Source organism: Arvicola amphibius, chromosome 4 (genome assembly GCF_903992535.2).
Source record: "Arvicola amphibius chromosome 4, mArvAmp1.2, whole genome shotgun sequence".
In the NCBI taxonomy this organism is placed as follows: Eukaryota; Metazoa; Chordata; class Mammalia; order Rodentia; family Cricetidae; genus Arvicola; species Arvicola amphibius.
The window spans coordinates 60,391,815-60,417,072 of record NC_052050.1 but is presented as its reverse complement, the minus strand read 5'-3'; the positions used below and the strand labels follow the sequence as shown (position 1 = coordinate 60,417,072).

Genomic DNA, 25,258 nt, shown 5'->3' with positions numbered 1-25,258 from the left:
CCGTGTGTGTGGATTACAGAGGCTGATTGGAGTCTTCTTCTATCTCCACCTTATTTCTTGAGACAGGGCCCTTTACTGAACCTGGAGCTCACTGTTTCGTTTAGAATGACTGGCCAGCGAGCTGTGGGAATGACTCACCTGTTTCTGCTCCCCGAACCCTACAACTTGGTTTGAAGACCTATGCCACAGTGCCCTGCCTCTATGTGGGTGCTGAAGATCCCCCAACTTAGGTCCTTATGCTTGCACAGCAACCGTTTATCCCCTGAGCCATCTCCCCAACCCCAAAAGTTAAACACTTAAAAAAAAAAATTAGTCAAGCAGTGGTGGCACAGGTCTCTAATCCCAGCACTACAGCACTGGGGAGACAGAAGCAGTCATATCCGAGTTCAAGGACAGCCTGGTCTAGAGTAAGTTCCAGAACAACCAAGGCTACACAGAGAAACCCTGTCTCAAAAAGAAATGTATTTTTAATTATGTGTGCATGAGTGAAGTTGCCCACAGAAGCCGAAGGTGTCACATTCCTCCTGGTGCTTGAGTTACAGGCAGCTGTGAGCTGTCATGTGGGGGCTGGGATCCTGGGTCCTCCTCAAGAGCAATATGCACTTTTAACCACTGAGCCATCTCTTCAGCCCTAAGTTATCAGGCAGCCTTAGTAGTAAGGATCTGGGGCCAGCAGGACGGCTCAGCAGCTGTAGCGTCTGTTGCCAAGCCTGAAAGCCTATGTTCTATCCTCGGGTGCCACACGGTGGAAGGAGAAAACCTACTTTAGTTGAAGCTGTCTTCTGACCTCCACACGCATACACAATAAATAAAAAATAAAAGTTTGAAACAATTCTGTCACCAATCCCATCACAGAAGGGCTTCTGGGCTATCTATGCACTAAGAGATAATCATTATCCCACATCTGCAGGAAGATCACCTTTCCTGAGGGATGGGTTCCTGTCCAATGATTGACAGCCTCCTTTGGATTGACTCTTTGTTTGTTTGTTGTTTTGTTTTGTTTTCGAGACAGGGTTTCTCTGTAGTTTAGGAGCCTGTCCTGGAATTCACTCTACAGACCAGGCTGGCCTTGAACTCACAGAGGTCTGCCTGTCTCTGCCTCCCGAGAGCTGGGACTAAAACTGTATGCCATCATTGCCCGGCTGGATTGACTCTTAAGGGAGGGATCAACAGTAGGTTTGGAGAGCAGTTTAGACTGCTGTGGGTGTTTTGAAGGGAAGGCAGAGGGAGAAGGTCTCATACAGCCCATTTTTACTGTGTAGCTGAGGATGACCTTAAACATCTGGTCCTCCTGCGGCCACCTCCCTGTTATAGGTGAATACTGAGGTCCACTGGGTGCCTGCTGGGGTTTCTAGGTTCTCCTGTCCTATAACAGTCTGGATGGGGACATGAGGAGAGTGGTAGATGAAGAAATGGTTCTTCAGTAAAGCCCTTGCCAGGGAAGAAGTGGGCTAGACAGGGTGGAGGGGTCAGAGGCTCAGTGGAGCCTGCGCCCCACAGGCTGAGCCTATAGGTCCTTTGTAAGGTATTATGCTCACTGCACTTGTGATACAGGTTGGCCTTGACAGGGAGTGTTTCCAGGCTGGTGTCTTAATGTGGATTTTTTTTCTTTTACTTCATGCTTTGCCCTATTTTCCTGCCATAACCATCCCCTGGGGGCCATGGTCCTAGAACTCTTTTGGGCAGTGCTGAAGGATAATGGTGTGCGTGCGTGCGTGCGTGCGTGTGTGTGTGTGAATTTTATATACATGAATGTTTTGCCTGTGTATATGTATGTGCATCTCTAGCCTGCAGAGGCTAGAAGAGGGTGTCAGAGAGCCTGAGACTGGAGTTACAAATGGTTGTGAGCACCCCCGTGGGTGCTGGGAAGTAAATCCAGGTTCTCTGAGAAAAACAAGTGCTGCTGAGTCGTCTCCCCAACCTGTTTGCTTTAGGTCCTGCATGTTGGTGAGGGGTACAGTCCCTGCCTGAAGGACCCTGAGACATCCAGCTGTAGGGAAGCTTTGGGTCCCTGTAGTAGAAATTGGCTGGAATCCCTGTATCACAAGGAGTTTAGGCTGGAACTTGTATACTAGATAACACAAATTCCACAAGAAGGTTAAGAAAACTAATCTAACCAGGCAGTGGTGGCACATGTACACCTTTAATCCCAGCACTCGGATCTCTGTGAGTTCAAGACCAGCCTGCTCTACAGAGTGAGTTCCAGGACAGCTCCAAAAAAAAAAAAAAGAAAGAAAAAAAAGAAAAGAAAAGAAAAAGAAAAGAAAACTAGGTCTAAACACAAATAACAAAATTCTGCCAACCAGTGACCCCAGAAAAGACAAGAGCCCAGGAAAGCAAGGACCATGTCTCCCCCAGTCATGTGTAACTTGCCCCTGATGATGAGAGCCTTTGGACATTCTATTATTTTATCTGTATCGGGTGTTCTGACTGATTATGTCTGTGCACTGTTTATATGCCTGGCACCCACAGAGGTCAGGAGAGAGCATCAGATCCCCAAGAACTGGCGTTACAGAAGGCTGTGGGCTACCATGTGGATGCTAGGAATTGAACCCAGGTCCACTGGAAGAGCAGTCAGTGTTCTTAATGGTTGAGCCATCTCTTCAGTCCCAAGGACTATTTAAAAAATTTAAAAAGAGGGCTGGAGAGATGACTCAGAGGTTAAGAGCACTGACTATTCTTCCTGAGGTTCAGAGTTCAATTCCCAGCAACCACATGGTGGCTCACAACCATCTGTACTGAGATCTGGTGCCCTCTTTGGTGAGTAGACATATATGCAGACAGAACACTGTATACATAATAAATAAAATTCTTTTTAAACAAATTTAAAAAGAATTCAATAGATTAAAAGCAAAATAGTATGGTAACATAGTCATTGAGCACATATTAAACCAGCAATGCCTACAGAAAAACGATGAAAGCCGACACATAAAGTTATAGCTGCTGGGGGTTTATGAATAGGACTTATCTTTTTAAGACACTACTTTTTAAACAGACGTTTCTTTGTTTAAAGAGAACAGTTCAGTCTTGTCAGTTCACAGGTGTAAGTGGCCTTGTTCTTAAGATGTCCTTGAAGCTGGGGAGATGCAGACCGGTCTTACATTGGGGAATAATTCAGAGTTCTTTTAGTCTGTGTGGAATTGCCTCTGTTTAACCTTGAGAAGCTGTCGGCAAATATCAGAAGATCTTTTGACAATGAAGCATTTGAGTAAAATCCAGCTGTTCACCATCATTGCCATAGCCAGTGTAGCTTCTAGGTATTCCAGACAGCTGCACACGACGCCTGGAGCAGGAAGCCATGGGTCTAGCAATGTCCTCTGACTTAGGTGAGGACTCCCAGTGTTATGCCTTGTATCTGGGCTATGGGTAGGCAGAGACAACAGCTCCTTTGACTAACTAGCATTCCCACTAACATTAGCTACTATACAAGTTCATTTAGTAAAGGACCCTGGTTCACTAATTAGGCAGAGAATGGAGCTCCAATATTAGAAACAAAATTAACATTTTGGGGAGTTTTATTTTGTCTTGAGAAAATGCCTTCTCTGTCATCTGACTGTCCTGGAGCTTGCTATGTAGATTAGGTTGGCATCAAACTCACAGAGATTCCCCTGCCTCTGCTTCTCAAGTGCTGGGATTAAAGACGGCCAATAATTTTTTATGTCTTTTTATTTATTTAATGGTTTCCATTTTCTTGTTGTTGTTATTGAAAATTATTTTTTCATAGAATATATCTGGTCAGGTTCCCTTCCCCATCTCTTCCCACTTCTCCACTCACCTTCAGAAAACAAAAGAATTAAAAAGAAGAGCACAGGAAACACAGACACACAAAATCACATGGTCAGAAACCATAATATACAAGCAAAATACCAGTAAGATTAAAAAAAAAACCACCCTTTAATCCCAGCACTCGGGAGGCAGAGGCAGGCGGATCTCTGTGAGTTCGAGACCAGCCTGGTCTACAAGAGCTAGCTCCCAGACAGGCTCTAAAAGCTGCAGAGAAACCCTGTCTCGAAAAACCAAAAAATAAAAAAAAATAAAAAAATAAAAAATAAAAAAAAAAACCACCCAGACAGAGCAAAATGAGAAAAAACTCTCCAAAAGCACTATTGAGTTCATTTTGTGTCCCATCTACCTCTGGGCATGGGGCCTGCCCTTAAGTATACTTCATCTGCCCAGTGAGATTCCACTGGAGAAAACCAGTGTTTTCTTTGCAAGTAGTTGTCAATTGCAAATAGCTGCTTGGTTAGAGATAGGAGGCTGTGTCCGCTCTCCCTCTCAGTGCTGGGACCCCATCTGGCTTGGAGCTGTGCATGCTGCCCCGGTCTCTGAGATCAAATGTACATCACTCCTGCTGTCTCCGGAAGACACTGTTTTCTTGGTGTCTTCCATTCTGCTCTTAGAATCTTTCTGTTTCTTCCGCAGAGTTACTTAATGATCTCTTTTTGTCTTATCTTCTTCCGCAGAGTTACTTAATGATCTCTTTTTGTCTTATCTTTAGAAGAAAATATTTTCTTAACACTATAGCTGTATTTCAAAGAAAACACCGGAAACTTTAGTGAAAGCAGATCGAAAGCCGTTGCTTGTTCAGCACTTGGAGAGAAACAACAGGAGAAACAACAGCCCAGACAGCCTTCATTAGGATTTTTCTTTGTTTTGTTTTGTTTTTGAAACAGGGTCTTTCTATGTCGCCTTGGCTGTCCTGGAATTAGCTATATAGACCAGATTGACCTCCAGTTTATGGAGACTGCCCTGCCTCTTCTTCCAAAGTGCCAAATGGTGGAATTAAAAGCAAGTGCCACCAGGCCTGGCCCTGTGTTTGTTTGTTTGTTTGTTTGTTTTGACCTTGGTAGCCTGTTTTTCTTTAGAAGCAAACGTATTCTGATCCTTGATGATGTCCCCCAGTAAGGAAAGGAACAGAAAGAAAGTTTGCCAGGATGATATACACACGCTGTGACCCATGATACGATGCAGAAGAGGGGGCTGGAAAGATGACTCGAGAGTGTAGAATACTTATTTTTACAGAGGACCCAGGTTCAAGTCCCAGAACCCCCATGGTGGCTCACAACCATCTGTAACTCTAATTCCAGAGGATATAATGCCCTCTTCTGGCCTTCCTGGCATGACCATGGTATTTGACATACCTGTTGGCAAAACATTCATACATATAAAAAAATCTTTATAAAGAAAAGAAAGATGCCGAGAAAAGGAGAAGAGAAACAGTTTGGATCCAGTGCCACTAATGCTCCTGCCACAACTCCAGCCACACTTCATCATGTGTCGGGTGGGATGTGACTCCCTCCTTGGTCACCCCAGTACGCAAGTTTTTTAAAATTAGGAACAGGATGAATAGATGGTTTTGCAGTAAAGAGCACTGGGTGCTCTTTCAGAGGACCTGAGTTCAGTTCTCCAAATCCACATGGCAGCTCACAACTGTCTGTAATTTTAGTTCCAGGGGATCTAATGCCCTCTTCTGGCCTCTACAGTAGACACCAGACACCCACATGGTGTGCATACACACATGCAGGCAAAACACCTGCATATAAGATTAAAGTAAATAAGTAAATCTTTAAAAGTAGAGCTAAAACCATAAGCCTTGGGTGGGGGACATGACTCCACTGAAGTCCTGAGTTTGATCCCCAGCACCGCACAAGAGCTGGGTGTGGGGCCACATTTGCTTGTACTCCTATCACCAAGAGGTAGAAAAGGATCAGAAGTTCAAAGTCATCCTCGGTTATATAATTCAAGGCCAGCCTGGGCTACATGAGACCCTATATCAGAAAGAAAAACCATGGGAGGGAAAAAAGAAGGGAGGTGGAAAGAAAGATAAATCTTACCTTCTGGCTGGTGCCTCACCAACTGCCATAGGTGAGTGCCAGGGCCCAGAGGGTATCCACTGATAATTCAGGCTCTTGTGTCCTAAGAAACGTGACAGAGAGCAGCCATCAAAATGGCTCAACAAGAAGAAGTCCTTCCTACCCAAGCCCAATGACCTGGAACCCACATAAAAGTGGAAGGAGGAGCCAGGCGGTGGTGGCGCACACCTTTAATCTCAGCACTCAGGAGGCAGAGGCAGGCGGATCTCTGTGAGTTCAAGGCCAACCTGGGCTACAAGAGCTAGTCCCGGGACAGTCTCCAAAAGCTACAGAAGAAACCCTGTCTCGAAAAACCAAAAAAAAAAAAAAAAAGAAGAAGTAAAAGTGGAAGGAGGGAATCGACTCCACTTCCACACACATGCCACACATACATAATTTATTTCGAAACAAGGTCTGAACTCCTGGCTGTTCTGGAACTCTCTCTGTAGACCATCCTGGCCTCAAACTCAGAGATTCTCCTGCCTCTGCCTCTCAAGTGTTGAGATTAAAGGCATTCACACCACACCCAACATTTTTTTAACTTTATCTTATGGTCAGGGGAGCCCGTGAAGTCCAGAAAGGAGGGAGGAGCATCGGCTCCCTTGCAGCTGGAGTTACGGTGTTTGTGAGCTGCCAGATGTGTATTCTGGGATCTGAACTGCCATGCTCTGATAGGGCAGTAGTAAGTCTTTAACCACCATCTCTTCAGCCCCCATTCCCCACCCCACCACATCACACAGACATATAAAAAATTAACAAATTGGACCGGGACACATGGATAATAATGGGTGAAGAGACAGTTTAATAGGAAAGAAAGCACTCCCAAGAGAGGAAGTGGGCCAGGACCAGGAAGATTAAAACTCAATGGCATACTGCCCCTAGGGCCTCTGTATGGTGCATGACTGTTCCCATGCATGCGCAATCTTGACAGTAAGGAATTTTCAGCCTGGTTTGTTATTGTTGCTAAGGTTTATTTTCTGATGTTGCAGAGGCAGGTGAATTACTGTAGTTCAAGGCCAGTCTGGTCTACATAACATGTTCAGGCTAACCAGGGCTACACAGTGAGACTCTGACTCAGAATAAAATTTAATTTTTCTTTATGTGTCTGTGTGTAAGCATGCTTGTGTAGGAGTGCCTAAAAGGGCCAGAATTGGACATCCGGCTCCTTAGAACTTGAGTTACAAGCTGCTGTGAGTTGCCCGACTTGTGTACAAAGAACTCAGTTCCCCTGGTGAGCTGAACCACTTCTTTAACATGGTTTCTTTAATATGCTAGGTTTCCCCTCCTCTCTGCTCTCCTGCCACATCTCACTGAGACTACCCATTTACCATCCCTGATTCTATGCAGTGACAGGGTCACAGCTCAGGACTTTATACACAATGACAGTCTCTCAAGGAACCAGACTGTACGCAGGCTGCAGATATAACTCTTTTGATCATAAAGAATGCTATTTTATTTTATGTGGGTGGTTATTTTGCCTGCATGTATGTGTATACCACGTGAGACCCGGGTGCCCACTGTGGTCAGGAGGAGGTCGGTTAAGGATGATTGTGAGTGGCCTTGTGGGTGCTGAGAACCTGGGGTCCTCTGCAAGAGTAACAAATGCTCTTAACTTCTGAGCCATCTCTTCAACTCCCTAACAGTCAATTTTTTTTAAAAAGAAAATTTTGGGCAAGGCATGCTGGCACACACCTTTAATTCCAGCATTGAGGAGGTGGGTGGATCTTTGTGTTTGAGGCTACCCTTGTCTACATAGAGAGGGCTTGCCTCAAAGAAACTAAGTCAATAAATAAATAAATAATTTAAATCTGGGCACTGGAAATGTAACTTAGCTGGAAGTGGATGCAAAAGAATCATGAGTTCAGGGCTGCATAGGGAATTCAAAGTCTAGGCTAGAAGGTTTGTCTCAAAAGTAAGGAAATATTTCATCCCAGCACTCAGCAGCCAGAGGCAGGAGGATTGCAGTGAGTTCAAGGCCAGTCTGGTCTACATAAGAGTTCCAGGACAGCCAGGATACATAGAGGGACCCACCGCCATGCCCGGCACCAGTCATGTTTTGTCAGGGAGAAATAGCTTTCCCTCAATGGGCCTCAACAAAGGCTGACTATCATACAGTGCTTTAACTCCTAGGAAGGGGAGTTGTGACGCCTCCCCCCTCCGTTTACATAGCGTTTTAGATTCTAATAAGGTCAATTGTGATATTGTACCTCCTAAAAATGACTCAGGGAAATAGGACATAGGGTTCAAAACTGGTGTGTGGGGGATTCCATTCTCACAGTCCCCAAGCCTGCTGAGTCTAACTAGCTACCCGATATTCACCCTCCATGTCTTCCTCGTCCTCTTCTTCCTCCTCCTTCAGACTTTGTGAATCCCTGTGGATCAGATCCAGGGCAGGAATGAGCCTCCTGATCCACGTCACCGATAGCATGGATCTCTTAAACCACCCAACAGTTCCGTTAGTCTTTACTTCTTCCTGGTGACAGAAGCAGGCATAGCCTGTCACTCACATTCTACAGAAAAGGGAGTCACACCAGAGAGGGCAAGGGGCTTTCCTGAGGCTACATAGTCAATGGCAGTGTTGGAGAGCTGGGCCATGCTTCATTTTTGTTCCTCAGTGCCCTGCCCCTCCCCATGCCCTGCAGAGATGCTTCCCACACTCTGCTTTATGAGGCTGCAACGAGGCCCTCCCCGCCACCCCCCTCCGTGATGCATTATTCAGCTCCCCGGAGTTGGCCAGCTCCGGTTACACTGGCCACAGCCCTGGACACCTGCCTCTCACTTCCAGTTCCCCTCCAAGGTGATGTGGTGGGTTGTGAGTATCCTATCCTGGCCTCAGGAGACCTCTCTCCACTTTGAGCCCATGCAGGGGCTCTAGAGCAAATGATGTCCCCTCTGGAGATTATGTCCCCCTCTGTTAAATGGCCATTCTCTTTGGAGCTTAGCCAGCTGGACACACAAGGGTTTGGACAGAGTCAGCAAGTTGTTGCCATGGTGACTGTAAAGCCAGGCCCCAGTACAGGCCTCCCAGTCTACCCCCACTAGAAAACAACACCCGGGCACTTTCCACCACCTCTCAAAGGTGAAACCCAAGGCTAGTCTAGAGGATGAATTATGGATCCTCCCTCTCCATGCTACCCAGCCAGTCCCAGCTGTTCAGACGCTGAGGAGACTCAGGTCCAGTCACAAGCAAGACCTAGCTGGTCTCCAAGCAGTGCCGCCAAGTTCCTGAACTTGTGACACCTACCCCAAGCCCATCAGACACAGCAACCATCATGGCGAAAGAGGAAGATGAAGAGAAGAAAGCTAAGAAAGGAAAGAAGGGCAAGAAGGCCCCAGAGCCGGAGAAACCCAAACGGAGCCTGAAGGGCACATCTCGGCTGTTCATGGGCTTCCGAGACCGCACACCCAAGATCTCCAAAAAGGGTCAGTTCCGGAGTGCATCAGCCTTCTTCTGGGGCCTCCACACTGGCCCTCAAAAGACCAAACGCAAGAAGAAGGCCCGTACTGTACTGAAGTCCACATCCAAGCTCATGACACAGATGCGTGTGGGCAAGAAGAAGCGAGCGATGAAGGGAAAGAAGCCCTCGTTCATGGTGATCCGCTTCCCCGGACGGCGCGGCTATGGCCGTCTGAAGCCTCGTGCTCAGTCGCTCAGCAAGGCATCCACAGCTATTAATTGGCTGACCAAGAAGTTCCTCCTCAAGAAGGCAGAGGAGTCAGGCAGTGAGCAGGCCACACTGGACGCCTGGCTCCAGCGCTCAAGCTCTCGAGTGGGCTCGCGTAAGCTGCCCTTCCCGTCGGGTGCTGAGATCCTGCGGCATGGAGGCCGGCTCCGCAGGTTCCCCCGCAGCCACAGCATCTACTCCTCCGGGGAGCCTGTGGGCTTCCTGCCCTTTGAGGACGAAGCCCCATTCCGGCACGCAGGCTCCCGCAAGTCATTGTATGGGCTCGAGGGCTTCCAGGACCTGGGTGAATATTATGACTACCACCGTGAGGGCGACGACTACTACGACCAGCAGTCGCTACACCACTACGAGGAACAGGAGCCTTATCTGTCTGGGTTCGGGGCGTATAGCCCAGCCTGGCCACCCTATGACGACTACGGGTACCCACCGGGAGATCAGTACAACTACTATCATCCTGACTACTATGGTGACACTCTCTACCCCGGCTATGGCTATGGCTATGGCTACGATGATTTTGAGCCCCCATATGCACCCCCATCAGGGTATTCATCTCCTTACAGCTACCATGACAGCTTTGAAGATGGCTGTTACCCGTACAGCTACTACCTGGATCCCTATGCGCCTCCCCACATGATGTATCCACCCTGTGACTTTCCATATGACACGCCTTATGACATACCCTACTTTGATCCCTATGGGGTTCCCTATGCTGAAGGAGTCTATGGTGGTGGGGCTGAGGCCATCTACCCCCCTGGGGCGCCCTATGTATATCCAGAAGAGCCAGCTCTTATGTACCCCTGGGTGCCACCACCCATATTGTCGCCCCACAACCCATATGCCCACCCTATGGATGACATTGCAGAGCTGGAGGAGCCTGAAGAAGTGGGTGGAGAACGGCAGAGAACCTCCTTCCGCCTTCCCAGCTCCGCGTTTTTTGAGCAACAAGGAATGGATAAGCCTGCCAGATCCAAGCTGTCACTCATCCGGAAGTTCCGCCTCTTCCCCCGCCCTCAAGTGAAGCTGTTTGGGAAGGAGAAGCTAGAGGTGCCCCTGCCACCCTCTCTAGACATCCCTTTGCCTTTAGGGGATGCAGAGGGGGAGGAAGAAGAGGAGGAGATGCCTCCAGTGCCCACGATGCCCTACACCCACCCTTACTGGAGCTTCCTCACGCCTCGCCAGCGAAACCTGCAGCGTGCCCTGTCAGCCTTCCGTGCCCGCCAAGGCCTAGGCTTTGCCCCTGAGTTTGGCCAACCAACACCACGCCCGGCCACCTCACTGGCACGGTTCCTCAAAAAGACACTATCAGAAAAGAAGCCCATCCCACGGCTCAGGAGCAGCCAGAAGGCCCGAGGGGGGCGGCCCGCAGTCAAAGAGGCAGCCTACAAACGCTTCGGCTACAAGCTGGCAGGCATGGACCCTGATCGGCCCAACACGCCCATTGTACTGAGACGGAGTCAGCCACAAGCTCGAAACAACAACAACTCCCACGGCCCACCCTCACCTAGGCCCACACCACGGAACCTCACTCATTGGAGTGCCCTCATCTCTCCTCCAGTGCCTGGGCCATCTCCGAGCCCTGGTCCCCCACCAGCTCCACCCTTCTCTCCAACCCTGTCTAGGCCTCCAAGGCTAGCTTCACCCTACAGCTCACCCTATGGCTCCCTCCGCCAGCATCCACCACCCTGGGCTGCCCCAGCTCATGTGCCCTTTACACCCCAGGCAAACTGGTGGGGCTTTGCTGAGCCCCCTCCTTTAAGCCCAGAGGGTGCTCCTGACCTTCTGGCCTTTCCTGTACCCCGGCCCTCTTTCCGAGCTTCCCGCAGTCGAGGGGCAGCTTTTGGCTTCCCCAGGTCTTCCCTTATAGGGTCAAGGAGAAGGCCCAATTTGCCCTCACCCCAACCCTCTTTGAGGAGCCTGCCAGGCCAGGGCTACCACTCACCTTTGGGGCCCTTGTCTCCTCAATTATCCCTCCGAAGGGGCCCCTTCCAGCCACCCTTCCCACCCCCTCCAAGAAGGCCACAGTCACTTCGGGAGAACTTCTCGCTGCACCGAGCTTCTGGGCGCCTACGCCCACCCTGCTCACCAGTCTTAGGTTCTCCCCGACCACCCTCACCTCCCCCACTCATGAACCACGGTCCCCGGCACCGATCCCTCAACCTGCCCTCACGCCTTCCACGGACCTGGCGGCGCCTCAGCGAGCCACCTACCCGAGCTGTGAAGCCATGGGTACATAGACCCTACCACCCGCCACCCAGTGCTGTACCTTGGGCCACAGGGTCTTTGGCGCACCAAGATAACCAGCATGAACCAGAAGACTCAGAGACACCATGGACAGTGCCTCCATTGGCCCCCAGCTGGGATGTAGACATGCCTTCTACACAGCGCCCACCTTCTCCATGGCCAGAAGGTGTAGGCAGTCTTAGAGGCTTTTCCAGGGCTTCTCCCGTGCCGGAAACCTTGCATGAGCACATGAGCCCTGCATGTGAACCACAGCCTGAGAACCAAGCTTCCAATTTAACTGGTATCTTCCTGAGCCAACACCATGATCCAGGGCCTGGGCAACTCACGGAGTCAGCCAGCCCAATCTTAGAGAATCCCGAAGAAGCCATCACCCCAGTGGATCCTCAGCCACCAGCTGAGCCTGAGACCCTGAACCCAACACCTCCCATGAAAAATGTTTGCTCAGAGAGGAAGGATTTATGCTTTAGCCTCTCATACCCACTGGTCACACATAAGCAGGCAAGGGCTACGTGGCCATTATGGCGCCGCTGGAAGACGTTGTCCAGAACCCCTGCTCCCTTGGCCCCCACCAGAGCCCCAGGGCCCTTGCTCAAAGCAGGTGAGAAGCCCCAGGCTGAGCCTGGGCGGTTCGCCATCGTCATGCCTCAAGTGCGAGGGCTGAACTCCTTCCAGCGAAAAGGGTCTGCTCCCCTGCAGCCTCCAGAGCATCCAGACCAAGACCCAGAGCATGGCCCAGCACCCAAAGCCTGTAGCCTACGCTGGTCCCACCTCTGGTCACCAACAGATGCTCACTGTCCCTGGCCACGAGTTCAAACCCACTCTTTTCAATCCCACCTTCTGGGCCATAGAGGTGACTTCCTGTCTCACAGTGGCCCCTGGAAAAAGACTGGCCCCCAAAGCTGGCAGAACAAGGTATGGAGGCACAAGTCAGAGGGTGGGATTGGGAGTTCTGGCTAGGAACCAGGACGGGAGGTAACCTGTGGAGTTATGGGCAGCGCTGTCAAGTGACTGTCTAATGGACCTGTGTCTCCCTTCTGAAGGTGGGGAGAACTGCCTGGACCTTGCAGGGCATCTGGGGGTTGGACAAAGGAGTGCCCAGCATAGGCAGGTCCTGGGTGAAAGGACTAGATGACAGTAGAGGCACAGGATTCTACTTTCTGATTGTCCCATTGCAGAGTAGGGAAACTGTGTCCCAGAAGCCAGGAGTCTGTGGGGTATAGGCAGGCAGCCTGTCTCAGGGAGCCCCAGTTCATGACTGGCTGCCACATACATGGTGGAAGGTGATCTGGATGCTAGGTGGCCCTTGGAGGAGGTAGGTGATCACTCAAGCCTCCCTTGGGACACCCAGGAAGGGTGGGGCAAGAAGTGATAGGCGGTACTTCTTCACCTCTGCAGACCGTGCCCACAGGCAGGCAGCAAGCTGGCCTAGCCATGGCCACCGGGGCAGCCTGGCTGCTAGGGGGACCCTGGCCCCGACGACGGGTGCCCCGGGCTGTGTGGGCTGCAGCATTGCGGGAGCGGGGCACAGGGTGCCCAGGGGTGAGGGGCAAGGATGCCTGGGCCCTCCTCACTCTGGAATACGTGAGTGGTTGAATTATTCAGGGTCTGTGACCGCTGGCAAGCACGTGAGCAGATGGGTGGGCTGGAGGCCAGGGCGGGAGGGTTGATACTTGCAGCGCCCTACTTAACAGCAGAGTGAGGGCCAGCAGCATGCAGGCCCTCCCGTATCCGCTTTCCTTGCCTAGGGAGGGTGCAGCTGGGATGGGAAAGGGTCAAGGTTGCATATGTGGATACTCGCAGTGACACAGAACCTTGCAGGTCCACGTGCCTGAATGTGGATGAGTGAATACCAGGGACAAGCAAGGAGAGGTGGTGTGTGCCAAGTCTGAGCAGACATGGCGTCCATGGAGATGTGGGCTCTCAGCCCACCCTTTGAGTGTGTGCATACATGTGTACATATGAATGGGCACTGTGGAGATCCTTCAGTCCCAAGCTGACATCCCACTCTCAAGATCCTCAAGGTCGAGGACCCTAGCTGCTGCCCATAGGTGCATTCCAAGTGGATGCTGAGAATACCTCTATGAGAGTGTACCTCAATCAAACACATGGGCCTGTGCATAGCCACAGCATGCTGGAAGACCGCAGACATGCACGGGAGCTGCAAGAACTGCAGCGCCACTCCAGAAGGTCCACATGCAGTATTTCCACACTTACCCTGGGCAGGAGACGGTTCCATCATGGGACAACCTCCATCTTTGTCTTTCCTGAGGCTCGTGTGTCATGACATCAAGCTGTCACGCAAGCCAACACAGGGGGTCTATGGGAAGCAGGGTAGGGACACTGAGAGGACAGAGGTGGGGAGGGGACAAAACACTTGTGTTTGTGGTTGTGGATGTATCTGTGTGTGGTCGCTCCCTGAGCAGGACACCTGTGCCGCACAGGCATGCCCCCCAAATACTTTACACACAGACTCACGTCCCTGTGTGTAAGGGTTGTACACAGTCTTTAGGGGCCACTGCACTCCGAGACAAAGAGTCTAGAAGACCCCCAGGATCTCAGCCTGAGTTCCTCTCAGACCATGGGAGCAGGTGCCCGGTATATCCAAGCCAGGGTCCGCCCAGGCCTCCAGTTGTCCCCGTCTCTCATAGATGCACTCCATACGCAACCTGCCTTCTGTGTGGTCCCGTGAGCAGCCCAGGGAAGATGGCGTGGAGGACATGACACAGCTGGAGTAAGTGGCTGGGGTGAGGGAGGAGTCCTAGTTGGATTCTTAGCTCTCGGACTCACTGCTGGGCTGTCTACCCCTATGGACACCTCCAGAGCCTCAGTTTCCCCGTTTGCAAATAGTGTCATGAAGTAGCACAAAAGTCAAATGTGTGCAAGTCAGAGCTCTGTGAGTTAGATGGTCCTTGGTTCAGATCCCAGCCATACCATTTACCAGCTAGGCAGCCATGGACCTATCATTTCCCCACCGTGTGCCTCAGTTTCTTTTCCACAAGATAGGTATGGGCAGCTGCTGGGAAAATTCTGGCAGATGTTGTCAATCCCTAAAGCTCTCCAACCAGAACAATTCAGCCAGGGTCCCACCAAGTGGGTATGATGTTTGCCACCCCATTGGACAGATGAAGAAACTGAGGCATAACAAAATGAACTATCTTGCCCAAGTCTCATAGCTGGTCAGTGGCAGAAGGGGCTTAATCTCAAACCTACCTGACAAGGACACTGTGCCAAGTGTGGTGGAGCCTGTGCCAGAACTAGGACCCTCACAGTACCTCATGTCCTTCCAGAGACCTCCAAGAGACCACTGTGCTATCCAACCTAAAGACCAGATTTGAACGAAACCTCATCTATGTAAGTCTGGGGCTGGCCAGCCCGAGGACATGCTTAGATTCTAGACTGGAGGTGGCCAGAGGGTGAAAGGGAACCTGGGACCCCAGAGCTGTGGAGGCCTGGAGCCACTTCTGAAAGTCATGCATACCTGTAAGGGTTTTGATGACTTCAGGGTACATGTGCTCCCTGCTTCCCTGCTCTAGACAGTGGAGGTTGACCTTGTCATGGGGCAGAAGCGCCTGCAGCCTGGGCCTGACCGTGAATGAGTAACTTCAGCCTGTGAGGAGTCTCAGACTCTGCTAGAGCACGGGTCATCTTGGGCCGTAGAGGGATGGATAGGCTGAGGCCCGGCAGGCAAACGTGTGGCCCATTGGAAAGGGACTCCTTGCTCCAAAGCAGGAAGAGGGAGCCACAAGTGGCCATGGCAACCATGGTGCTAAGGTCCCGGTTTACCAACAGACCTATATCGGCAGCATTCTGGTGTCAGTGAACCCATACCAAATGTTCTCGATTTACGGGCCAGAGCAGGTGCAGCAGTACAGCGGGCGTGCCCTAGGAGAGAATCCCCCGTGAGTACCTGTGGGGTGCAGAGGGGTTGCCATCTCTGAGCTTGGGGAGCCCCTGGATGCCTTCCAGCCATGAGTTGGGTCAGTGGGAGTCGGCGACCCACAACTCAGTGCAATCTCTCCCCAGGCAGGGCATGGTCTCCTCTAGAGGCCACCACTATAGCTCTGATTTGGGGGTGAGAGGTGGGCAGTGCTGGCTGCTTGGTATCCCCCAGCCCCTGGTAGTCTTGGGACTGTGGGAACTGATTGTTGGAGACAGTGCTATCTTGTGCCCTGTCTCACCAGACACCTCTTTGCAATTGCTAATCTCGCCTTCGCCAAAATGCTTGATGCCAAACAAAACCAGTGTGTCATCATCAGGTGAGCCAAGTTGTGCTCAGGTGTGTGTGTCGGGGGGGGAACAGATCGAAGCACCTTGGGTAGCGGGTTTGCATCCAGACTTCTAGATAATGAGATGAGAGCCTACTGTGAGCCACAGGAAGGGCACTGGGTACCTCTGGGCCACCACGTGGCTCATGAGTTAGAGTGGACGTGGAGAGGCAAAGGAGAGCTGACACTCTGTCCCTGTATTCGGTCAGTGGGGAGAGTGGTTCTGGAAAGACTGAGGCCACGAAGCTGATTCTGCGCTGCTTGGCTGCCATGAACCAGAGACGGGACGTCATGCAGCAGGTGAGAACTATTATCAAGCTATCACGTGGCTCCCTGTCTGCCGTCTGCTTCGGATCCCCAGCCCAGCAATACCAGGCTCTTGAGTGTGCCCTTGATGGAGGGAGATTGAATTCCAAATAGGCCAGCAGGGGTGGCTCAATGCAGGGCTTCTCAACCTTCCATCTTCCCCAGGGCTCCAGGGAATAGGCAGGGAAGTCATTCTTACTGTCTAGTGTCTCCAGCTTGACTGTGTCTTTCTGGTTATGGCCAGGACCAACCATAGTCTCATACCCAGATGCTGAACAGGTTCAAGTGTGGCCATAGCACGAGGCAGAGGCCATAGCAGACTTCAGGCTTGCTGAGCAGACATGAGCACACTAAATCCTGCAACCCGACACCAGTCTTGGAAGCTCATCCATTCCCTCAGTAAAGGTTTCCTGAAGCCTTACTGTCTTCTGGGCTCAACAAAGAACATAAAATCTTAAGACAGTGTTTACAACTGTGCAGGAGTTACATTCCAAGGCAGGAGGTAGAGAAGAGGAAAATATAAGTAACTGTTAAGTAAATTATGTCTGCTGGAAATAGTAAGTATTAGTTTTTGAGGAGGAGAAAGAAAAAGGAGGAGCAAGGGCAGAAAAAGAGCTGGGGAGCATCACTATAAGCACAATGAGGCCCCAGGGCAGGTCTCAGAAGAGTGAGGAGGGCAAGGAAAGATCTTGTGCAAAGGTGCAAGCCAATCCAGGGTGCCCATGGGACATCAGAATGGCCATGTGGAGTCTGGATCAGAGGGTCCAGGTGTCCGTGACTGTGGCACTCGGTGTACAAGGATGCATTTAGGTGCAGGGCAAAGCCAGCCAGGGACTTGACTGAATGGTCCAGACTAAACCAAAAGTGACCACGGACAGTGCTGATGAAGAGGAATAGCTGAGAAGAGGTACCGATCAGGTGTTGCCCCAAGGATGATGGGAATCCAGGGCTCAGGGAAGATAAGGCTCAGTGTCCAGAACCATGGGCTCTCAGAATTCCCAGCGGGCAAACGGCTATAATGCTGCAACTAGTGGCCATCTTGGCAGGGCCTCTTGGAGGTTGACTCCTGCCCTCTCTGCTCTAGGAGGTTTTCAGTTTCTTCTACGTGTCTGGGAGAGCCCTTGAGGTAGGCGGGCAGAGAAGTGGGCTCCATGAATTCCTCCTTGGGCCAGGTGTCTTCCAAATGCCCTCAGAGAGTCTCATGGCCTCCCTTGAAAGGGGGTCTGTGATCGCTTGCAGATTGAGAACCTGATGCCTAGGAAGAGAAATGACCCCCAGGGCATAAATTTACATTCCTTGGTGAGAGACATGCAGGAGACAAGTGAAGATGGATGTGTGACATACTGGGTCTGAGAGATTCTGAGTCAGGCACACACCATGGGGACACTGGGCGGGTCAGGTCTAGGGTCAGTTTAAGGTATGGCTGAATCCTGGTCAGCAAGATGATGATGTGGTAGCTCCTTCATTACAGAGGAGTCTGTCTCGTTCAATAGCTTTGGTCACGTATCCGTACTAGAACCAATCACACAGCAGGGCCCTTCTCCCTCAAATGTTTATACACCCTAGCCATGAGGACCTCCCCCCCCCCCCCGCGGTTTTCTAACTTTATTTCCTGTTTTGTGCTGGGTACCAGGAGCAGAGAAGGGGCAACACATACCCTGGGATTTTCCAGGGACTCCCAAACTGAGGGACAGTATAGAACAATGCCCTACTGAATTTGATTACTGAGCAGCCGCCGGCAATCCCACCCTCTGCTGCTCTTATCAGGAGCTCGGCAGGCACCAGACTGAGTGTGAATGTGGGCAGAGGAGCACTGCCACCACCCCGACGACGTTATAGGTGTCATGTCTGGGAGAACTGGGCCCCTTCATATCCCCAAAACTTCCTCCTGAGGACATGGTTTAAGCAAGGACAATGCTCTGTGCATACTTAGTGTAAGTTCACCAGGTACTTCTAGGGACCCACTTTTGTGGACTCAGTGCCCCTAGGCATGCTGTAGCACCTCTCTACATCCCAGTTTCTGAGTCTGCAAGACAGCAGTGATGTTAGATACTTACATGAACAAAACTTAGGGTGTGGTGGTACAGACGCCACTGTCTCAGGCACTGAGGAGGCTGAGAGAGCTGGTTCATGCACCCAAGACCTTTCTGGGCTACATAGTGAGATTTTGTTTCAAAGTGAAAAACAAATGAAAGGCTGTGGGTATGTCTCAGCATAAAGCATTTCCCTGGCATGTGTGAGGTCTTGCATTCTATACCTAGAGCTGGGAAAAAAAGGCAGAATAATTGTCAAGGCAAAATGTCTGGCACACAGTCTGTACTTATAGGTGGGTGCCACAGTTGGCTATGATCACCCTGGGTGACTGCTCATGATTTGCTAAACTCCTTGTTTTTATCCACTGAGAGAATTTTTGAGAGCCTGCTGTGTATTCGTTAGCCCTGTACTGAGACTGGGACTCAAGTGTGCAAGGAGACGGATACCTTCTCACCCACAGGGCTGACTTTATATAGGGACAGAGATAGTAGCCAGGAAAATACATTTGTTGAGGCACTGAGCACCTTGAGGGACAGAAGCCTGGGGAGGCTCCATGAAGGAAGAGGGAGAAGCATGAGGTTCTTCCAGGAATGAGGATCAGCAGGTGCAGATGTCCTGAGGTGGGGATGGGTCTGGATGGGGGGAGCCTGGTGAAGCGGGAGGGACAGATGGGAGGAGGGGAGGCAGGACTGTGGTAAGGTGGGTGCCTCAGGGATGGGACGAGCCCCACAGAACACCTCGGTAACTGTGCTGATTCTAACCCAAGAGGTAAGAGCCAGGGGATGCCAGAGAGGAGCCTGGAAGAGGGATGGCAGAAGTGGGTGTGGACAAAAAGATGGGGCTTCCCTGAGCCTTGCTGCAAATACTCTGGCTGCATGCCATATCCTGAAGCCATGCTTCAGTCCCTTGACCTAGGGTCATGGAGGCTTACGGGACTTGCAACAGGGACCTAAAAGAGGCCACCAGTGTTTCCACAGACTAAGGCTCCCAGCCTCCTGGAGGGAGAGGTGGCTGGTCTTGTTAATGAGCCTCTCTTGTCGTCTCTCATTTTATTTCTGCTCTGGCTTCACCAACACCCCTGAAGATAAAGGTATGCAGACTGTGTGTATGGACCATGGGTGCTACAGCGGGAACTCGGGGTGTAGAGCCAAGCATGAGGGTGGGGCTTTCGGGGACGGAGAGGAGACTCTAGGGTTCCATAAGGAAACTGCTTCAGGTCACCCCTCCAAAGGGAGGGTTCCCGGGGACCTTGTTTGGTATGTTTGGGTTATGCCCTAACCCCAGTGCCCATCTCTCCCACAACCTTGCCTTCCTGGTCCAGATCCTGGAGGCAACACCTCTCCTGGAGGCCTTTGGTAATGCCAAAACCGTCAGGAATGACAACTCTAGCCGCTTTGGGAAGTTTGTGGAAATCTTTCTAGAAGGGTGAGTATGACTGTGGTAGATGCTCAGAGGCCTTGTGGAACCCTTTGTGGCCCACAGCAGCACCCGAGGCTAAGTGGGCCACCTCAGTCCCCAAGAGTTGACTGTGCTTCCCTAGGGGTGTGATCTCTGGTGCCATAACCTCTCAGTACCTGCTGGAGAAGTCAAGGATCGTGTTCCAGGTAGGCGGGCCACAGACCTGGGTGGCATTGACACACAGAGCCCAGCTCAGGCTGGGGGTAGTGGATCATGAGCAAATATGTATATACATGTGGAAGTGTGTGTGTGTGTGTGTGTGTGTGTGTGTGTGTTTGATATCTGTCACCTCCCTTCTTCTACCCCAACAGCCTAGTTGACTCATCCATACCCAAAAGATCAACAGTCTGTTCTCCACCCCAGGAACACAGGATGCATGTGTGGACCAACACTTTGCAAGTCTTGCTGCCATGTCCCTTGCTCAAGGAAGCCACCTTATTCTATGCAGTCCCTTGGTCCTGTGTGTGTGTGTGTGTGTGTGCCTGTGTGTGTGTGCCTGTGTGTGTGTGTGTGTGTGTGTGTGTGTGTGTGTATGTACTTCCCTTCTTCTACACCAACAGCAGCCTGCAGATACAAAGATACATGTGTGGCTCAACGCTTTGCCTCTTCCAAGTCATCCTTCCTCCAAGTCAGGCTGCCATGTCACTTACTCCAGAAAGCCACCTTATTCTGAGCATTTTCTTGTACCCTTTCACATCCCCACCCTTAAATGCTTCACTTCTTATCTGTGAGGCACATTACCTTTAAAAAAAAAATACTTATTATGCGTACAGTGTTCTGTCTGCATGTATGCCTGCAGGCCAAAAGAGGGCACCAGATCTCAATACAGATGGTTGTGAGCTGCCATGTGGTTGCTGGGAATTGAACTCAGGACCTCTGGAAGGACAGCCAGTTCTCTTAACTGCTGAGCAGTCTCTCCAGCCCTGAAACATATTACCTTTTAAGGAACTATGTCTCAAGATAGTAGATGAATTCTATGAGATCTGTCCCCATGGTGTCCCATGGGATTGGGGCTTAAGAAGCCCTCAGCCAGGGCTAGAGAGATGGCCCAGCGGTTAAGAGCATTGCCTGCTCTTCCAAAGGTCCTGAGTTCAATTCCCAGCAACCACATGGTGGCTCACAACCATCTGTAATGAGATCTGATGCCCTCTTCTGGCCTGCAAGCAGACACACAGACAGAATATTGTATACATAATAAACAAACAAACAAACAAATAAATATTTTTTAAAAAAGAAGAAGACCTCAGCCAAATGGGCCAAGTGAACCATCTGAAGGCCTGTGTGTACACATCTGGGTCATGGAGATACATGTCTCCAGGTGTGCAGGGCTGGTTTACATAAGAGAAAAATGTGGGCTATTTCTCCAAGCCAAATAAGGCCAGCACCCCATCACACCAAGATGTTCTCAGATCTCACCCCAGAGATGCCAACCAACCTGCAGGTCCCTGTGTATGGACATGTTTATATGTGCACAGCTGAGCCTGGCTGAGTGACTGAGGGAACCACTCTTTTATGTACCCACCTTGCCTCTTGCCTCTTGCCTCCCCTGCAGGCCAAAAACGAGAGAAATTATCATATTTTCTATGAGTTGCTGGCCGGCCTCCCAGCCCAACTGCGGCAGGCCTTCAGCCTGCAGGAGGCTGAGACCTACTACTATCTGAACCAGGTGAGCATGCACAAAGGGCGACCCAGCTACCCAAAACCCCACAGCTTCTGGCAGTGAGGACAGGAACCTCGGGCCTCAGTAGAGAGAGGAGCCCATCTGATCTTTCATTTCTTCAGAACCTAAAACAGAAGTAGCCAAGGTGGTGGTACTGAGCGCCCCATCTCTGGGACTCAGTTTCCTCTTCTGGGAAATGGGAGCAATAAAGCACCACTCTAGAGAGGTGTGGGTGAGGAATGCTTGACTTGGTGCTGGCCTATAGTCCATCCTCCATTAATGCTGGCTGTGGGGAGGGGGCGACAAACGCTGCCTCCTCACACGATCTGTGGAGCTGTCCTGGGTCCCCTCAGAACCTCCTGGAAAGCAGGACCTGATGGGTCCTCAGCTTGAGCACCGGGCATTGACCGTCCCCTGCCCCCAACCAGGGTGGGAACTGTGAGATCACTGGTAAAAGTGACGCAGATGATTTCCGCCGCCTGCTGGCTGCCATGGAAGTGCTCGGCTTCACCAGTGAGGACCAGGACAGTATCTTCCGCATCCTGGCCTCCATCTTACACCTGGGCAATGTTTATTTTGAGAAGCATGAGGTAAGAGGTGCTCAACCTGCAAGGCCATACCCAGGCCTGCAAGTTTCCTTTCTGGTTACACAATGCGCACAATTTCCTTTTCCCCTGCTTGGCATATTCTTTTCTCATATGTGAGAATTCTTTATATACGTTAGAAAAGCCAGATAATTATCTTTAGATGGCTGAAAAGTATCCTTCCTGTTATAATTTTATTATAAATTTGGTATTTTTCTTTGGGGGTATTGCCATGTAGAACATTTTAAAATTACTTTTAGGCAGTTTATCAATCTTTCCTTATACATTGTAGGTTTTGTAGATTTTTTGGGGGGTCATTTTGAGAATGACCTCTCTCTCTAGGCTAGGGGTGTAGCTTGATTGATGCAGTGCTGTGTGGTAGACAAGAAGTCCTGAACTTGATCCATGCCCTCCCATAAAATCCAGGAGGTGCTGCACACTGGTAGGTGGAGGGGGGAAGGTAGACCAGAAGTTCAAGGTCATCCTCAGGCTACACATTGAGCTTGAGGGTAGCTTGGGCTTCATGAGACTCTGTCTCAAAAAAAAGATGGCAAGATGGCTCCATGGGTAAAAGCACTTTGGGGCTCACACTGGGGAAGGAGGGAACTAGCCCCTGCGTTGTCCTCTGACCTCTGTGCATGCCAGAGTATGTGCACCCACACATAAAAACACAGCAAAGGAATAAATGTTTTGGTTTTGTTGTTGTTGTTTTAGAGATAGGGTTTCTTTGTGTAGCCCTGGCTGTCCTGGAACTCACTTTGTAGCTCAGACTGGCCTCAAATTTGGAGATCTGCCCACCTCTACTTTGTGAGTGCTGAGATTAAGGGCATACACCACCACACAGGGCCGAAAAACTTTAAAACTGTGCTCAAAAGAATTTTAAAAATGAACTTTAAAAGCTCATTTTAAAAATAGCTCAAGTAGTTAAGAACATTTACTGCTCTTGTAACGGACCTGAGTTTGGTACCCAGCACCCATGTCAGGCAGTTCACACTAATTTGTATCTTCATCTCCCTGGGATATGATACCTTTGTTCTGGTCTCTGTAGGTATCTGCACCAACATGTATGCACGCGTGCGTGCACACACCACATACATACAATTAAAAAATAAAAATAAATCTTAAAATAATAATCCATTGTAGTAAAGTATGAGGTCAGAATCTAATTTATTTAATTTCCAGATGGTTTTGCAATTATCCTTATCCTGATTTGAAAATCAGGTACTTATTGTATATAAAATTGCCAGATGTCTGATTCTAGACTTTAGCATTTTGTTGTTGTTAGGTTTGGATTTTTGTTTTTTTTTTTGTCTGAAACAAGGTCTTGCTATTTAGTTCTCCTTGCCTCAGCCTTCCAAGTTCTGGTACTGTAGGCAGGTGCCAAGAAGTCTGTCTTTTGGGGCTGGAGAGATGGCTCAGAGGTTAAGAGCATTGCTTATTCTTCCAAAGGTCCTGAGTTCAATTCCCAGCAACCACATGGTGGCTCACAACCATCTGTAATGGCCTGCAGGAATACACACAGACAGAATATTGTATACATAATAAATAATTAAATATTTAAAAAGCCTGTCTTTTAAACTGTCTGTCTGTGTGTGTGTCATGTGTGTGCAAGCGCTCAAAGAGGCCAGAAGAGGGTATTGTCTCTCTCAGAGGCAGTTACATACGGCTGGGAGCTGCTTGATGTGCTACTGGCAGCCGAACTCAGGTCCTCTGGAAGAGCAGCAAGTTCTCTTAACTGCCGAGCATCTCTCCATCCTCTCTCCCACCCTGTGTGCACCTGCACGCATGTGTGTCCCCCCCCCACATACCCATGTCACTGAGCCTGTAGCTTGTGACTGGCCACTGAGCCCTGGAACTGATCAGTCCCTTCAGTGCTGCCATCTGAACTCAGGTCCTCACACGTGTGCAACAAGTGCTTCATCCACTGAGCCACCTCCCGAGTTCCAGATCTTCTCATGTGCACTGTCTATCTGTACACACTGTACTTTCAGCCCATCTGTTTTGTTTTGTATATTTTGGTGCTGAGGATGGAACCTACGACCCCACACATACTAGGCATACTCTACTCCTGAGCCACACCCCCACACTAGGCTGTATGAATGTCTGTAGTCTGTTTCTCCTACCTCGGAAAACTTCCTCCTCTTTTTTTCCAGACTTTCTTTGGCATTCTAGCTTGTTTCTGTTTTTTTGTTTTGTTTTGTTTTTCCAAGGCAGGGCTTCTCTGTAGCTTTGGAGCCTGTCCTGGAACTAGCTCTTGTAGATGAGGCTTGCCTCGAACTCACAGAGGTCCACCTGCCTCTGCTTCCCAAGTGTTGGGATTAAATGTGAGCACCACCTCCACCCAGCTTGTTTTTAGAAGAACTCTAAACTCAGCCCAACCTGTTGAGCTCAGGCTTACTACCATGGTGTTTTCCATAGACTGATGCCCAGGAGGTGGCCTCTGTTGTGAGTGCCCGGGAGATCCAGGCTGTTGCTGAGCTGCTTCAGGTCTCCCCCGAGGGCCTGCAGAAGGCCATTACCTTCAAAGTGACCGTGAGTCTGAGGACCCTGCATCCTGACAAGGGCCTATTCCTCTGGGACCGCAGCTCCCTCTCCCTCTCCCTCTCCCTCTCCCTGTCACCTCTGAGTCAAATCTGGAGAGGTGGAGCCTCACTTCAGGCCTCCACATGAGCTTTTCCCAGCCTTGATTCTCTTCTTTCAGTCCTGCCAGTGTGGAGGGTGGACACGGGCACACATGGCATGCTTGCCTCTAGCAAGCCTTCTCCAAACCTGGCTGGGTCAGAGCTTCCTCTAAGGCATCCATCAGTCCTTCCTCTTCCAGGCTGATCCCATGACTGATGTCTTCTTAGGCCTGTCTCCCCATTACACCAGCAGCCCCCTCCCTACTTGAGCAACCAGGTTCAGAGAAAGCATTTTGGCCTGTTTTGGCCAGCAGTGAGCTTGAGACCAATTATCCCAAATCTCCAGTGTGCCTTTCCCATGCTCCTAGACCCCCAGCCCTCCAGGAACTTTCTGAGGTACTTGGCAGTCAGCTGTCACTCAAAGGTTATGTTTTTCCCAGGAGACAATTCGAGAGAAGATCTTCACACCCCTAACTGTGGAGAGTGCCGTAGATGCCAGGTGAGACTGTACCCCTTCTTGCCCGAATCCCAGACCCTCAGTGCCTCTGCCC

At 50.4% G+C, this 25,258-nt stretch overlaps 1 protein-coding gene across 1 annotated transcript in view; it reads left to right on the top strand.

The window, feature by feature from the left end:
* The first annotated feature begins 9,124 nt into the window (after positions 1-9,124).
* Myo15a (myosin XVA) overlaps positions 9,125-25,258 on the top strand; it is a 54,827-nt gene continuing 38,693 nt past the window's right edge. The window contains exons 1-13 of the mRNA XM_038326982.1: positions 9,125-12,691; positions 14,428-14,510; positions 15,067-15,130; positions 15,569-15,678; positions 15,961-16,035; positions 16,254-16,344; positions 19,469-19,474; positions 19,706-19,809; positions 19,925-19,988; positions 21,395-21,508; positions 21,931-22,092; positions 24,505-24,618; positions 25,148-25,206. Of these exons, the coding sequence (XP_038182910.1) occupies positions 9,125-12,691; positions 14,428-14,510; positions 15,067-15,130; positions 15,569-15,678; positions 15,961-16,035; positions 16,254-16,344; positions 19,469-19,474; positions 19,706-19,809; positions 19,925-19,988; positions 21,395-21,508; positions 21,931-22,092; positions 24,505-24,618; positions 25,148-25,206 (4,613 nt within the window). The remainder of the gene's footprint in view (positions 12,692-14,427; positions 14,511-15,066; positions 15,131-15,568; positions 15,679-15,960; positions 16,036-16,253; positions 16,345-19,468; positions 19,475-19,705; positions 19,810-19,924; positions 19,989-21,394; positions 21,509-21,930; positions 22,093-24,504; positions 24,619-25,147; positions 25,207-25,258) is intronic.